This window comes from Halichoeres trimaculatus, unplaced genomic scaffold (genome assembly GCF_033239565.1).
Source record: "Halichoeres trimaculatus isolate MK-OKI-2021-1 unplaced genomic scaffold, fHalTri1.1 fHalTri1_scaffold_16, whole genome shotgun sequence".
NCBI classification, from domain to species: domain Eukaryota; kingdom Metazoa; phylum Chordata; class Actinopteri; order Labriformes; family Labridae; genus Halichoeres; species Halichoeres trimaculatus.
Window position 1 is genome coordinate 17928349 of NW_027437194.1, and position 14645 is coordinate 17942993.

Below are 14645 nucleotides of genomic sequence, written 5' to 3' on the forward strand. Positions count from 1 at the left end.
TGTTAGAATAATATGATTTTTTTTAGTTTATTTTATAAGATGTCATATTTGTTCATGTGGAGGTAAAGCTGTAATAGACCGAAGCCATTGTTGTTGTTTTTTTGCTAGCATTTTATCATGTTAGCATGGTAGCATAAGTATCTCAAACCACAATGTAAAATTTCTGATTAATTTATGTTTACCATTATATCCCCTAAACTCAGATATTATAGCTGGAACAAGAAGGAGATCCTGAATTCAAGTATTACAATTTAATATCTTAAATTTAAGCTAATGCAGATAGTGTGCTATGCTAAATTGCTAACAGTAGCCCCATTTAGCTCTGAAGCATTAACCATGCATTGGGTTATTTAAACACACAAATCTATGGTCTGAAGTCATCTATCTAATCTTTATATCTTGCCTTTATGATGAAAGCAACAAATTAAATCTATTAACTTAACTGACTGATAAGCTTAAAGCTAGTCATAGCCACGTGAGTATAATTAGACCTCCAGGTTAAATATTATCAAACCAACCCCTTGTGAATCATTACATAGAGGTTTGGCAGTGATTGAAGGGCCAAGGTTTACATGCTGAGTATATAGAGCTGGAAGAAATGTTAAAGTAGGTACAGAGAGGCCGAGATGGAGCGATTCACAACAGTGTTATTTGTCCTTCTGGTTTCATTTTGCTGCAGCACATTTGGTAAGTACTCAACTATTAAAACTTAAAGAAAACAAAACCAAAAAACAACACGTTTTAAATGAATAGTCTTTGTGCTATGATTACATTAAAGCAGTCAAAAAGTTAAAAATTAATTTGTTGTCATGCCAGTAAATGACGCAACAACACTAACAAACCGCAGTAATTATGATTCTTAGTGTATCATTTGAATACCACAGACTCCACACTGATTTCTTTTTGTTTGTTTCGGGACAGGACAGTCCTGTGAAAGGAAATGTGGGGAAAAATTTGCCACATGTTCATGCCACTCAACGTGTACGTCTCTGAGGACCTGCTGTGCAGACTACAAAGAGTACTGTGTGGATACCCTGCCATACTCTGGGTCCATTCTGGGAGGGACAGATTTTATGCTTCTTGGTGCAAGTTTTAAAATAAATGCAACAATCGTATGCAGGTAAGACTGCTTTAATCATCCCAGTTTTACACTTTTTATGAAGTACAACTGAGAATGACTTTGCTGACAGTGATTGGACACAAAGCAAGAATAAATTAGAAAGAGAATCAAGTATGGGAAATTCTTATTTTTTGTTGTAACGGCAGGTTTAAGGATAGTATTGACACTCTGGGGTATGTGGATGACGACGGTAGAGGCCATTGTATCTCCCCGCTGCTGTATGAAACAGGATGGGTCCCTTTTCAAGTTTCCTCTGATAATGGCACAACATTCAGCAGAGTTGGATCCTGGCTCTCAGGTACAATGATGTCAGGTTTCTACATATCCCACTTTTTTTTAAACTTGAATTTAAAATAAAGTTAATTTTTGGTTTCTTTTTCTCTCATTTGTTGTAGTTCACACTGGAAAGTTAGACTCCAAGTTTAAAGCCATACTGGTGAACTCAACGAAGTGGCAGTACTATGGCACACCTGATGTTGGTGGCACTCTGGAGATGACCTGGAATACCTCTCTGGTCAGAGCAGATAGGGTCAACATCGAGCTGTGGGGATACAGGGAGACAGGTGAGGGAGGTGTTTTTATTCCATTTATGTCACAGGACAATTAATGAAGTAAAAAAATGAGACATGTGAAATATGTTTCTACAGGACAGCCCTACACAGACACCTGGCAGGGGGAGTGGGCCTATCTGTACTCACTTGTGAAGGATCATCCCAACAATGGCTCTTTTAGCTTCCTGCCCAAACCAGCAGAAAAAGAGTTTTCCAGTTGGGAGCTTGGATCTTTACGTGTCAGCCCCAGCACCAACACTGATGGCATGTGGTGTGTACAAACACTTCCTGTAGCCCTCAAAAATCCTTATGTTTAATAGTTACCAACAATAGTTTTTTTTTTCTGTGTGTTCAAAATGTGTCTCTTTCATTTCTTCCAGGAATGTACAAGCTGCATGGTCTGAGGATCACGCTCTGGCCTGGCATCTGGAGGAGCAATTCAGGCAACACTCTCAGTCCTGGGCCTTGAACAAATGTTTAGCTTGGGACGCGTTGGAAACTAAGCTGCCTAACTTTCTGAGTGAGATCATCGACTGCCCCTGCACTCTAGCTCAGGCTCGAGCGGACACAGGAAGGTTTCATGTAAGTCTTGGGAGGAGCACTGTTCGGTTTATAAGCATATAAATGAAACAGCAATTTCAATTATTGATTTTAAAATGTCTGCTGAATTGAGAGTTATCTGAATCACATCACGGCAAATGAACATAAACATATAAAAGCAGTCACATACCCAAACACAAGTACAAACTCCTCATTATTACACAACCAGATGTCATAACATTTTGTAAACTCAATCTAGTGTGCTGGGTAAACCTACTCAATGATTTGTTTGTTTATGGTAGTTGTCAGAGGAGGCAGCCTCACACTTATGCTCCCTGCTTATCAGTTTAGGGTCATGTGTTGCCTCCCATCACTGTAATTATTACAAGAGCAGACTTTCTCAGACTTAATGCTCACAGCTACTGAATCTGTGTTTTTTTGGGGACTCAGCTGGAAGCGTATTCTTTGTAATGCTTTTATATGCAGACTCAAAAACTGAGCAGTTGTCTTTTAGAGTTTTAATTCAACCTCTGAACTAGAAATCTCTCAGATTTGTCACACTGCTACAAAGTTTGTTCCATGTTTGGCTTAGAAATCTGAATCCATCAGTGTTTTTACAACTTAAGAAGTTAAGCTATGTACACTTGTTGTATCTCTTCCCAGACTGACTATGGCTGTGATATCGAGAAAGGGAGTGTGTGCACCTATCATCCGGGGAGTGTTCACTGTGTACGAGCCATACAAGCAAGGTGAGTCCTTAACCCTCCTGACCTTTGAATATAGTAAAAACCATGTTGGAGTCCTCTGGTGTTGGAAAAAAAAAAAAACTGTTGCAGGGGAGAAAAATGCAGTTCTGTGAATGTCCACCAGGGGCCGGCTGCAAAGTAAAAAAAATAAAAAATAAAAATAAAAAACAGGCCATAGTAAAATGACTGATTCACTGGAGATTGCTTTTTTAACATGGTGACCAAACAAACTCAAACTTAAAGTTAAATTCATTTTTCATAGATATATTAAAAAAAACACCATCCACTTTTTCTAATTTGCTGGAATAACTTTTGTGTCACCCTTTGACATATGTGACATATATTTGTTCAAAAATGTAAATATTTGCAAATAAAAAAATGTTGTATTCAATTCAACAATATATTTGTATTATAAATAAAAATCAAACCAAACAAACACAAGTGAAAACATTAAACACAACATAAAATATAGATCACTAATAAACAAAAAGACACAAGGACAACTTTTGACAACACCAAGGAACAGGGCACACAGGGTTAATCTACACCGAATAAAAAAAAGTCAAAAACAGATTAAAATACAAAAAAATGTATGCAGAAACCACAAGACAGCTTTCTATCTTTCTATTGAAAATACATGCAGAGAGAAACATTTATATTTACTATCTGTAGGCTTTTATATTCTTTTACTCGATTTTTATCTGCACTCATTTGACCTTGTTGACCAGCCCGTGCTACCTCACCCTGACAGTAAGTAGTAGCAGAAAACTCCTCCTTGGAATGGATCAGTCACACCTGTTTTACTGCCCTGCTGCAGATAAGACCTGAGTACAGCCATAAACAACCAGCACTTAAAACTTTGTCTTCTTTGATTTTCTTCTGTCATTTTTTTCACGATGGTGCATCACATCACTGTCAACCAGTTGTAAAAAAAAGGTATGATGAAAAAACAAATGCAACAGGTCTGACTTGATGCTTTTGTTGAGAGCACAGATGTTGTGAATAGTTGAACGAGATGACATTAGCTGAAGCCAATACATTTCAAGCTCCCTCTACTGGCTGGCTGAGGTATAAGTCATAAAGCCCTCCTTAAACGGTTTTCTTCAACATGAAGACTGTCATTAAAGTAATTTCAGTAGTTTGAATGAAAACAAAAAAATGTCTATTACTCACAGCCCAAAGTATGCAGCAGGACAACAGTGCTGCTACGACAGCACCGGAGCTCAGGTCCTCACAGCAGACTCAATCGGGGGCAGCACTCCAGACCGAGCCCACGACTGGGGATCCCCTCCGTTCAAGAAACCTCCTCGAATCCCTGGACAGTCCCACTGGGTCTACGACGTCCTCAGCTTCTACTACTGCTGCCTCTGGTCTGACAACTGCCACTACTACTTCAAACACCGGCCGTCCAGCGACTGCAGGCGCTACCAGACACCCAGCTCAGGTTAGAGGATTATGCAGTCAAAGGTTTATATGGTTTTATAAGATCATTCCTGGTTTCAAACACTGAGTATGTCTTTGTTATACCAGCTGTGGTGTTTGGAGATCCCCACTTTATAACATTTGATGGGGTCAGCTACTCCTTCAACGGGAAAGGAGAGTACACTTTGGTGTATTCAGAGGAGAAGCATCTGGTGATCCAGGGACGAACAGAGCCGGTGAACGGTGAGATAATGAAAATATCTGGACTTTGGATGTTTTGTGGTTTGTCTATCACCAGTTAAAGACATGTTTGATGGATTATTAGTAGCCCCGGGGCAGGATGGTGACTTGTCCAAAGTGCATCCACTTCTTGCCCAATGGCAGCTGGGATAGGCTTCAGCCCCTCCTATGACCCCGAGATATGGGATAAAAACAGTTTGTGAATGTTTAATTAGTTGTGGGTCTAACATAAATCAAACCAATCAGATTATCTGATCTCATTCCTCTTTAAGCCAACAAGGGAGGAAACAGTTCTGTCGTCAAGCCCGGTCATTTGACCTTGGAGTTAGTTTCATCTGACAACACACCCACTGGGTGGGCTCAAGTTAATTTAACAAGAAGAGGGTACTGGGTGTAAAAATGACAACTCCATCTGTGCACACGCCAAAAACTGAAGACACAGCAAGTTTTTCTTTCTTTGTTTTCTTTTTTTTTTTTTTTTTTTTTTTTTTAGTAAAAATGGGATAACATGAATTTGCCTGTCAAGTTTCCTGAAATAAAAACAGTGTTTTACTTCAAGAAACTAAACTTTACTCTCTACAAGCAATCCAGCATCTTTTTTTGTCTTTAAAAATCTTGTAATAAAAAGATTTTTCTGGACTTGTCAGATGAATGTAGCTCATATTAAGTCAGTAAGACATTTTTTTTAAATTAAGACACCAACACATGCTTCAATTTCCGTTTTTGCAGTGTATTCTTTTGAATATGGTGCAGGGCTGCTGAGGCTCAGTGGTAGAGCTGGTGTCATGCAATCTGAAGGTTGGGGGTTTAATCTCGGGTCCATCATTCACATGCTTACACATCAAACAAAGGGCATCCATCATAAGACAAAAAATCAAAAAAACAAAACTGTGTGCCAAATTGAAAAATTAGTGATTTGCTGTGGCAATCTCCGTGGAAAAAACTGAAACAAAAGACTCTTTAGTGTGTGAGATAATAACATCTTATCTTGAAGTAAATAAAAAAAGCTGAAACAAATATCAAATCAATGTAGTTTGCATGTTTTTTTTGTTTGGACTGTCCCAGTCCAGAAAGTCAGGACACACCTGTTCCTTTACAATTATAATCTTTAATATTCCCCTTTTCCTCTTGCTCTCAGAAACCTCCATAAAAGCCACCAAGCTTTCATCTGTTGCCATGCAAGAAGCAAACTCTGACATCATTGAGGTGCGGCTGGTCAGCGGTCATAATGGCCTTGAACTTCTGCAGAATCAGAAAAGCATCTCATTTGCCGAGCAGAGCTGGATGGACCTGCATGGTGAGGACATGATTCTCCTCACTCAACAGCTTTAGAGTTACTGAGAAAATCTTCATCCAGGCTCTCCAGATTGAGCTGTCATGTCAGGTTTTTCTTAATCCTCCTGTCAGGTGTCTTCGTGTTTTCTCCAACACCAACAAATGTGACCGTGATGTTTCCCTCTGGGGCCAGCGTTGAAGTGCGGCTGAGAGAGGAAACCATGACCACCACCGTGCTACTGCCCGAAGAGTTCAGAAACCAGTCTATGGGACTGTTGGGACGGATGAACGGGGACCCTGCTGACGACCTCACACTCAGCTCTGGGGTCCTTGTGCAGGACAGCAAAGATCCCTCTGAGCTTTTCAGCTTTGGAGCTGGCTGTAAGAAAATGTTAATAGGTTTGATGAAACACCCTTCACTCATTTCTGTTTACTAAGAGTATGTTTTGGGTCATGTCTTCCAGGGGCTGTCTTCAACGACTCAGCTTTGTTCACATATGACTCTGAATATCTTTTGGAGCAGTACTACTCTGGACCCAGACACGACTTAAACTTTATTCCAGTTTTTACTGCCCCTGAGAATCCAGATGATCCATTAGCCAATCAGGCGTCAGAGATCTGCTCTGGAGAGGGTGCACAGTTCTGCAGGTGTGAGGAGAAAATATGCTTTTATCTTTATGCGCAAAGTTAGCACAAAGTATCATCAGTGTCATCACTTCAAAGATATGGGACGTGTAGGATGTAGAGTATAGTGACTTTTATTGTGTACTCCGACCTGTAGGTTTGATATTCTGGTGGGTCGTAGTCCCAGGATGGGAAATGCAACCAGAGTGTCTTTCCAAAGTCACATTTCTCTCACCGAGGACCTAAAGCCAGGTGAGTGGATGAGGAAAGCTTCCTCCGATGGTCATGTTCATCTTTTTCTTGTGTTTTAATGTCTGTCATTGCTCTTCCGTGCAGTGGTGTCCTGTGGGTGGCTGGCTCCACCCGACAATGGGATGAAAAAGGGGACCACATACCTACAAGGAGCCAAGGTGCAGCTTTCCTGCAACAAAGGCTACATCCTGTCAGGATCCACAGAGCGTGTGTGCCAGGAGAACGGCCAGTGGTCTGGAGGATCGACTGTCTGCAGTATGAATAAACGATGAAATCACCCTTCACCTGTGATTCTGATCCTTACGAATCAGCAGTGACTGATGTGTGTGTGTGTGTGTGTGTGTGTGTGTGTGTGTGTGTGTGTGTGTGTGTGTGTGTGTGTGTGTGTGACTTTGAGTGTAAAATTTGATTAATTGAATCAGCTCTTAAATTTCTCATTCTACCATAAGTATTTACCCGAGAGAGAATTTCTTAGAGCAGGGGTGGCCAACCAGTCAGAGACCAAGTGCTACAAAAATTACGGTGGTACTACAGAGAGCCACATTACACACGTGGTCTCACACACACACTTCCTCTCATACAAAAACAAAATGACATAAAATGAAAAGTAATACATTTCCACCTATCTATCTATCAAGATAGATAGCTATGAGCACATAAGCGATTGAGAGGAGCACATGTAGAGAAGAGAAACCGAAACTTAAGTATCATTCTCATCACCCAAGTATTAATCAATACTGATCTCAAAGTAGGCATCAGTATATCAATATTTTAGATTGATCAGCACAATACTACTCATAAAAATATATAGATCTATGTATGTTTTTTAGGAATGGATCAAAGAGCCACACACTGAAAGGCAAAGAGCCACATGCGGCTTGCGAGCTACAGGTTGGCCACCCCTGTCTTAGAGGACAAGCACCTTTCATTCAAGCCTGCTGATCCAGGAGTTTTTGTATTTATTAGGGTTAAATCAGACCTATCCAAAGTTAGAAATAGGGGCCACTCGTTGCCTGAGGGCCATTTTCATACAACCCCAGCTTCTAGCTTACAAAGTATTAACTATGGCAGTGAAATTACTCATATTTTTAATATGTGTGAATTGACATTTTCTGTGCACATACAAAACCACAAAACAAAGTATATCTAGTAATGTCTTGCAAACCTACATCTGGACTGTGCACAGAATTCTTGTAAAAAGCTAAAGCTCTGTACGTTCTGCAGAGACTCAACAATTCATACATCCGACATCTTTATATGACTGTATTTAGCCACAGAAACATTTGGGGCTAAAAAAGTTGTTTGAGGGTCAAAAATAGTCAGAATATGAGAAAAATTCTAATAAAATCCAGATCCTGATCCTGCAACTTAAAAATCCTGACATGTTTCCCCATATCGCCCCCTAATGGAGAACATTTTCTTTAAGAAGAAGCAGAGTTTGCTGATGTTTATGCGGCACATAACACTTCAGAAAACAGATTACTTATTATCTGGTATGAAGCTTTTATTTCATCAAGTTTGTTTGATGACACTTGGTGACGAGAAATTACCCCCCCCCCCCCCCCCCCCCCCAAAAAAAAAAAAAAAAAAAAAAAAAAAAAGGTGAGAATTCATGCCACTCTCACAGTTCAAGAATAAAGAGTCAGTAACTGTGTTACAGGCCGCACCCCACCTGCTCAGGACCTTTGTTGCATGTTTTCTCTCTTCTTCACAGAATCATTGCATGAAGACAAAAAAGAAAACACACTCCTCTGTTTTGTGCCTTTTATAAGAAGCCTTGTTTTTTTTTTTTTAGTTAATACAGCAGGAGTTATTGCTGGTTCAGTTCTTGGAGCTCTAACCCTGGTTGTGATCATAACATCCATCATACTTCATTCCAGGAAACAAAAAAGGCGAGTGTTTTCAGTCAATTCTCATTTTTATTTAAAAGAAAGAAAGAAAGAAAGAAAGAAAGAAAGAAAGAAAGAAAGAAAGAAAGAAAGAAAAAGAAAGAAAAAATGGAAACATGTTATTTTCCATGAATGACTTAAAGCAAAGGTTTTGACTTCTTTTATATGTTTATTTTTAGAAAATCCAGAAGGTCTGAGGAAGATGAGAAAGCTGAGGCTTTCTAACAACCCTTCTGAACTGACGTTTTCTACACAGTTAAATCTTCAACAACCACAACGAAAAGTAAAAGAAATGCATGCTTGGTTGAAGCCACTCAGTGATATAAACCTTGAAAAGCAAAGCAGAATCAGATACATTTGGTCGGTTGAGTCAGCTCAAAGTAATGTCACTCCTGTCAGAGGTAAAACTCACCTGTAAGTGCCCAAACACTCCATTCTTGTTTGTAAAATTATACATAAGATTAAAAATGTATTACTATTGAACATAGAGCTGTCATTATGTCAGGTACTGTTATGTCAAAAACTTGCATTTCATTTTTTTTGTTTTAAAATTGCACTCTTTTGGAGAGCAAAGTTGTACTAAAAGCGTCCTCTGCTGCTTTATTTATATTAATGGACCATAATAAGTATACTTTTTATACTCACACAGTAAAGTGTAGAGAAACTTCTAAATTTAAAGAGTTTCTTCTATTTTCTGGCAAAAATGCGTACAGATAATAGTTAACAGTTGTCCCATGCTTTTAAATAAATGATTAAAAATGCTAGCGTTATTCTGGTTGAACTGCCAATCTTATTCTGTCACAAAAACTTAGCACATACAGCTTTGTTAGCATAGCTGCTAAATTTACAGTAGTTAGATATCATGAATTTTGTCTGTTTATGACCATACAGGAATTGAGAAGATGTGTGGTACTTACATAGCCAAGGGCAGGGTTTCTCAAACTTTTTCAGACCATGGACCCTTTTCAGGTGAGACATTTTTCCAAGGACCCCCTCGCTATCATAACAGCAGTTAGCATTATACTACTACTATGAAATAATGTACTCTGAGCCCCCTTCAACCACAGAATACTTATTGAAATTATATAGCACACTTATTTAATAGTTTTTGAATTATTCCAAGGACCCCCAAGCTGTGGCTTGTGGATCCCTGGGGGTCCTTTGACCCCAGTTTGAGAACCACTGGCCTAGGGTTTAGATTGAGGCAAGCCCTAGAGTAGGTGGCCCAGGTAAGAAGGTTCAGGTGAAGTTTACATGTTATCCATGTATTTTTACTTCCTCTCTTAGTCCATGCTCATCACTCTAAATCACGCCCACAGATGTGAATGGTTATCCATGTGATTGGCTGGTGAACTGTCCTGGGTGTACCCCGGCCCGACCCTGGATGGGGGTTTTGCCCCATTTCCACCAATCAGTCTGGAATATATAAGTACAGTTTGGTATGGGTTGGATCTGTAAAGCCTGATTCTGTTTGCGTTTCCACAACCAACCATCAAGCTTTGTTTCAGAGAGGAGATACACAGCAGCTGCTTTTGCAGGTGAGTGACGATTCTTTCGACCAATCAATGGTCTGCAGTGTTGTAGCTCCACCTTCTAGTGTTGAACTGGTATGTCTGACACCCCAACAAAAGGGTAGCAAAAAGTGGGAAGTTTAATATTGGTTATTTGGGGATCTGTCCCGAGATTCGTCAGTAGAGACGCCACAAAATGTGTGCCGTACTGAGACGAGCTGAACTGAGCTGAACCGTTTGGTGGAAACAGGGCTGTAGACTTACACAAACACAAAAGACATTACAGATTACAGTTAGAAATTTTCATCCATGAAACTAAAAGCGTCATTTACCGTTGTTCATATAGAAGTATATCTGTTATTTTTCAGTCTTTTATAGCTATCTAAAGAACTCTTTACTGTAGTTTTAATGCAGGTGAATTTTTTTTACCTTATGAGCCATGTTTAGCACTAGAATTACATTAAGTGATGTAATCATTGTCTAACAGTAACAGTACACCGATGAGATGTCTTGTTGATCAATATCATTCCTATCTGATGGACATCATAGAGGGTGAGTTGATTTATGACTCCAAAGCTGGGGTCATAACTTGTAGAACATAACACACAAGGTCATAGCACCATGTTAGATTCCTCACTGAGCCTTGACCCCATCAGTCTCTCAGTGAGAGACTTTCTTTTCAACGTAAACACTTCTTAAATGTTTTATTCCACCCTGCAGACATATCACATGACCATGTTGTTTGGCCTTAGTTTTTGTCTTCAGCCCTTTCTTTAGAAACTGGGAGTCACTCTGTTGTTTACAGCGTTGCTGAATGTCCTGTCCTGGCTGTTCCCTCACACAACACAAGGCTGTGATTTCTGTGCACAAAGGGCGCCAGTATGTGACGAGACTGCAGAGGCCAGGGCTGAATAAGCTGTCTCCTTGTTACCCCCAGAGTCACTCAACAACAACTTGCCACAGACTCTCTAGAGATATAAATACAAATAATTAACATGATGCTCTCCAAGTCCTGGGGCAACCGAGGGGCAACAGCACAGCTCATTCTCACCCCTTAGATCACACCTAATACCGGGCCAGTGTTGAAATGAATCAGAGGGTATATAAAGTGCAGGAGTAGAGCTCTTCTCTCTGTTTCTGCCTTTTGTTTTCAGTCCAGGTCATAAATTCAGTCTTATTTGTGCGGGTGGAGCTTCAAGCTCACACTTTCTGCATCCTTCTCCCTCATTTTGAGCTTGTTTTTTGGACATGAGCGACCAAAATAAAATACTACCCCGTCCTATTTTTCGCCGGGATGTAAGATGGGACCCTTTCCCGAACTGGACCCAACCAAGCCGCATATTTGCACAGGATTTTGGCCTCCCTCCCTTCCTTGACTCGTCTGATCTGGACTGGTTGGAGTGGGCGAAGAGAAGGCTGGGGACTTTCTCTTGGCCAGGGAACGCACAGACTCCTCTTCTGCCTCCGTTAAATGCTCAGCATCCTTCGGTCAATCCGAAGACTGTGAGGAACCTGACGGGTGGAGTGCCAGAGATCCAGACAGGGCAGGACAGCTGGAGGATTAACCTGGATGCTAATCACTACACTCCGGAGGAAATCACCATCACAACCAAGGATGGATACCTGCTCATACTAGGTACGCTGCACATGTCTGTTTGAGGTTTTCATAAAGGTTAAACAAGTTAATGAACAGGTAACTGAACTTTGTACAAATAACATAGCTTATATCTTTCTTTTAGGGAACCACCAGGAAAAACAGGATACACATGGATCAGTCTCAAGATGCTTCACTCGGAAATACAAGTAAGGTTTCTCAAAACTCAGATCTCTGAGATTAAATACAACCTCTGAGTAAAACATAAAACACCTGAAGGTTGCAATCTAAGTTTCCTACATGAGACCCAACCTCTTCTTAATGTCTCCAAGACTGCCACAAGGAGTGGACCTGCAGCACATCAGCTCCTCCCTCTCCAGCGATGGAGTTCTCTCCGTGGAGGCCCCGACCCCGGGGACGTCGTTCAGCGACACAGCCGAGGAGATCGTCGTCCCGGTTCAAACGCAGACGCAAGAGGATGAAAAGGGACACCAGTGAGCTGGATTTGACTCTCTGGATCTGACGCATGTAGTCACGTGTAACTAACATTGTGTGTCACTCATTGGTTTGTGAGCTTTGACATGAGAAGAGATAATTATTCATTGTAGTGCAGTAAATGAGATTCACTGTAAGACTGTGTAAAAAGATAGGTGACATAACCACCCCCCAAAAGTGAAACCAAAACATTCGGAGCTCCCCCTGCTGGCCAGCTGCAGTGTAAGTTATAAAGTCTGAAAGGGCAGGGGTCTAAGTATAAAATCAAAATTCAGTGCCAATAAGTTTTTAAAGGCATTGTTTCAGTTGGAAACCTTACTATTTTTGGCATCCTGCAGATTTTTCTCTTTTTTCCCCAATATTAAATCCTTTTTTTTTCCAAATCAGTACACAGTCCTAATAGTATAGTATCTGGTTTAGAAAAGGATCATGGCTTCAAATAATTGTTGATAATGGGCAGATCTACTCAGCTTCACCACAGCACCAGATCTGATAGGTGTCCATTCTGGGCAGTGCGTAAACTCAGACTGGACCAGCTTGAGTGTGTTCCAGCTGGGTCTCAGCTACGCGAGGTTGGAGCCCTCAGGTCAGATATACAGTGATGCATCAAAATGCACAGAGCAGCTTGAGCAGGAACAGGAAGTCAGGCACTGAAACCACTTTCAAAATAAAACAACCAACATCAGATCATTTTCAATTTAACTACAACAATAACAAAAAAAAAAAACAAAAAACAACAACAACAACAACAACAACAACAGACCCCCTCCCCCCAATATAATGAGCAGAGCCAGACCAGGAGTCAACAGTTTTAAGGTCGTACTGTCCAAAATGAGTGAGGACAGGCTCATCATTGAGGTGGGAAATGCTGTTATTTTGGCTTTACTTTTGTACATCAGGAGGAGTTGGATTCATGTTGTCTGCCTTTGTTTACAGTCGATGGTAAAAAGTTTTCATGCTAAAAAGTTTTGGTAAATACTGACAAATTACTGATCAATTTAACTAACTTCATGACAGACAGTGTTATATTCATTCATCACTGATCCATTGATAGGCATGGTTGTCTTTTTCTAACAATATCTTAAACACTTGTGCATGCACTTTTAACGTCTTCATGTAGAAACACAACCCAAATGGTAAAGTGTGTCCTCGCATGAACTAGTGGACTGTAATAGTTGACAGTAATGGCCATGAATGGACATTTAAAGCACTACTACAAGATAATTATCTTATTATTGATATCAAAACATCTCTTAATCCATAGCAAGAACAGGAATGTATATTAAAAGTAATTTTGTTTGTGTAACACAGCAATGTAGTAAAAATTAATCACCATGACAGATTTTTGTGGTTGTTTTTGTGTGATTAAAAGGCTGTATATCTGAAATTGTGGTGGTTGAGCGGTTAAGCAGATTGGTTAAATAAAGCTACATTTTCATTGCTGTGTTTTATTACTGGATCTGCATAAAAATGTCCTCCTTTAACCCAAAACTTTGGTCAAATGGTTCAAGAGAGCACCTGATTAGTTTACAGTTTGTGTTTATTTTTTTTTATTTTTTTTTATTATTTTTATTTTTAGAAATAGTTAAGATTATTGTACCAAAAGAGTTTGTTTTGAATTTAGTGGCTGCTGCAGTTTAGAGAGTCAGATATGAAGCTGAGCTCATGTAAGCCACTCGAAGGTCATCAGTGACATCTAGTGCTTTACCCAAGTATTGCATTTAAAGGTTAAAAAAAAAACTATTTTTACTCTGTCAATAAGTTCATTAAAGATTTATAACAGCAAAATGATGTGAATTTTTTATTAAGTAGAACAAAAAAACAAACAAACAATAAATTTAGTTTTTAGACAAGTTAAATATGTCCACACACTGGTGTAGCTGCAGAGGTGTAGTCTTGTAATCATATAACCCTCTCCAGAACATGATACATCATATTCAGGTCTTCAGTGGTGCCTCTCTGACTACTTGGAAGGAGGACTTTCTACAAGACAGGAGAGGTTGGCATGTTGTCCAGCTCGAGTCCATAGAACATCAGAAAGCGCCCCAACACCTCCTGTCGTCATTCTGTCTTACAAGATCTTACAACAGTTTAAAGTAGCCAAAACTGCAGTTCCAAGACTGACCACTTGAGGCATGTTCTCAAAGAGAGGGCCCAAGTTTAAACAAAATGATGGAGGAGTTATGTTTCATATTTGCAATAACTGTATAGATTGAGAAAGGATGAGAGCCCAGTGAAGAAATCAACCTCTAGTGCCTCTATCCATAAGCTTCGTTACCCACTACATGGCTCCACCACTGGGGCCATCAAGCGGGCATCTACTGCCCACTTGATGGTTTTGTTAATCTGGGCCTGAGCATGTCTCCTAAAGATTCTTTTAAATAGA

At 40.0% G+C, this 14645-nt stretch overlaps 2 protein-coding genes across 2 annotated transcripts; both read left to right on the plus strand.

Annotated features, from left to right (window-relative positions):
• The first annotated feature begins 626 nt into the window (after nt 1–626).
• LOC141805782 (sushi domain-containing protein 2-like) lies at nt 627–8884 on the plus strand. The gene is made up of 16 exons (XM_074690972.1): nt 627–687; nt 922–1120; nt 1267–1418; nt 1516–1683; nt 1768–1942; nt 2052–2253; nt 2875–2960; nt 4133–4401; nt 4488–4622; nt 5758–5916; nt 6027–6275; nt 6359–6542; nt 6676–6770; nt 6855–7025; nt 8566–8662; nt 8839–8884. Exons 1-16 carry the CDS (start codon nt 627–629, stop codon nt 8882–8884), a joined length of 2448 nt encoding a protein of 815 aa, XP_074547073.1.
• Nucleotides 8885–11138: 2254 nt separating this feature from the next.
• LOC141804983 (heat shock protein beta-1-like) lies at nt 11139–13697 on the plus strand. The gene is made up of 3 exons (XM_074689637.1): nt 11139–11806; nt 11910–11973; nt 12097–13697. The coding sequence occupies exons 1-3, from the start codon at nt 11419–11421 to the stop codon at nt 12260–12262; spliced, it is 618 nt and encodes a 205-aa protein (XP_074545738.1). The 5' UTR covers nt 11139–11418; the 3' UTR covers nt 12263–13697.
• The last annotated feature ends 948 nt before the right edge of the window (nt 13698–14645 follow it).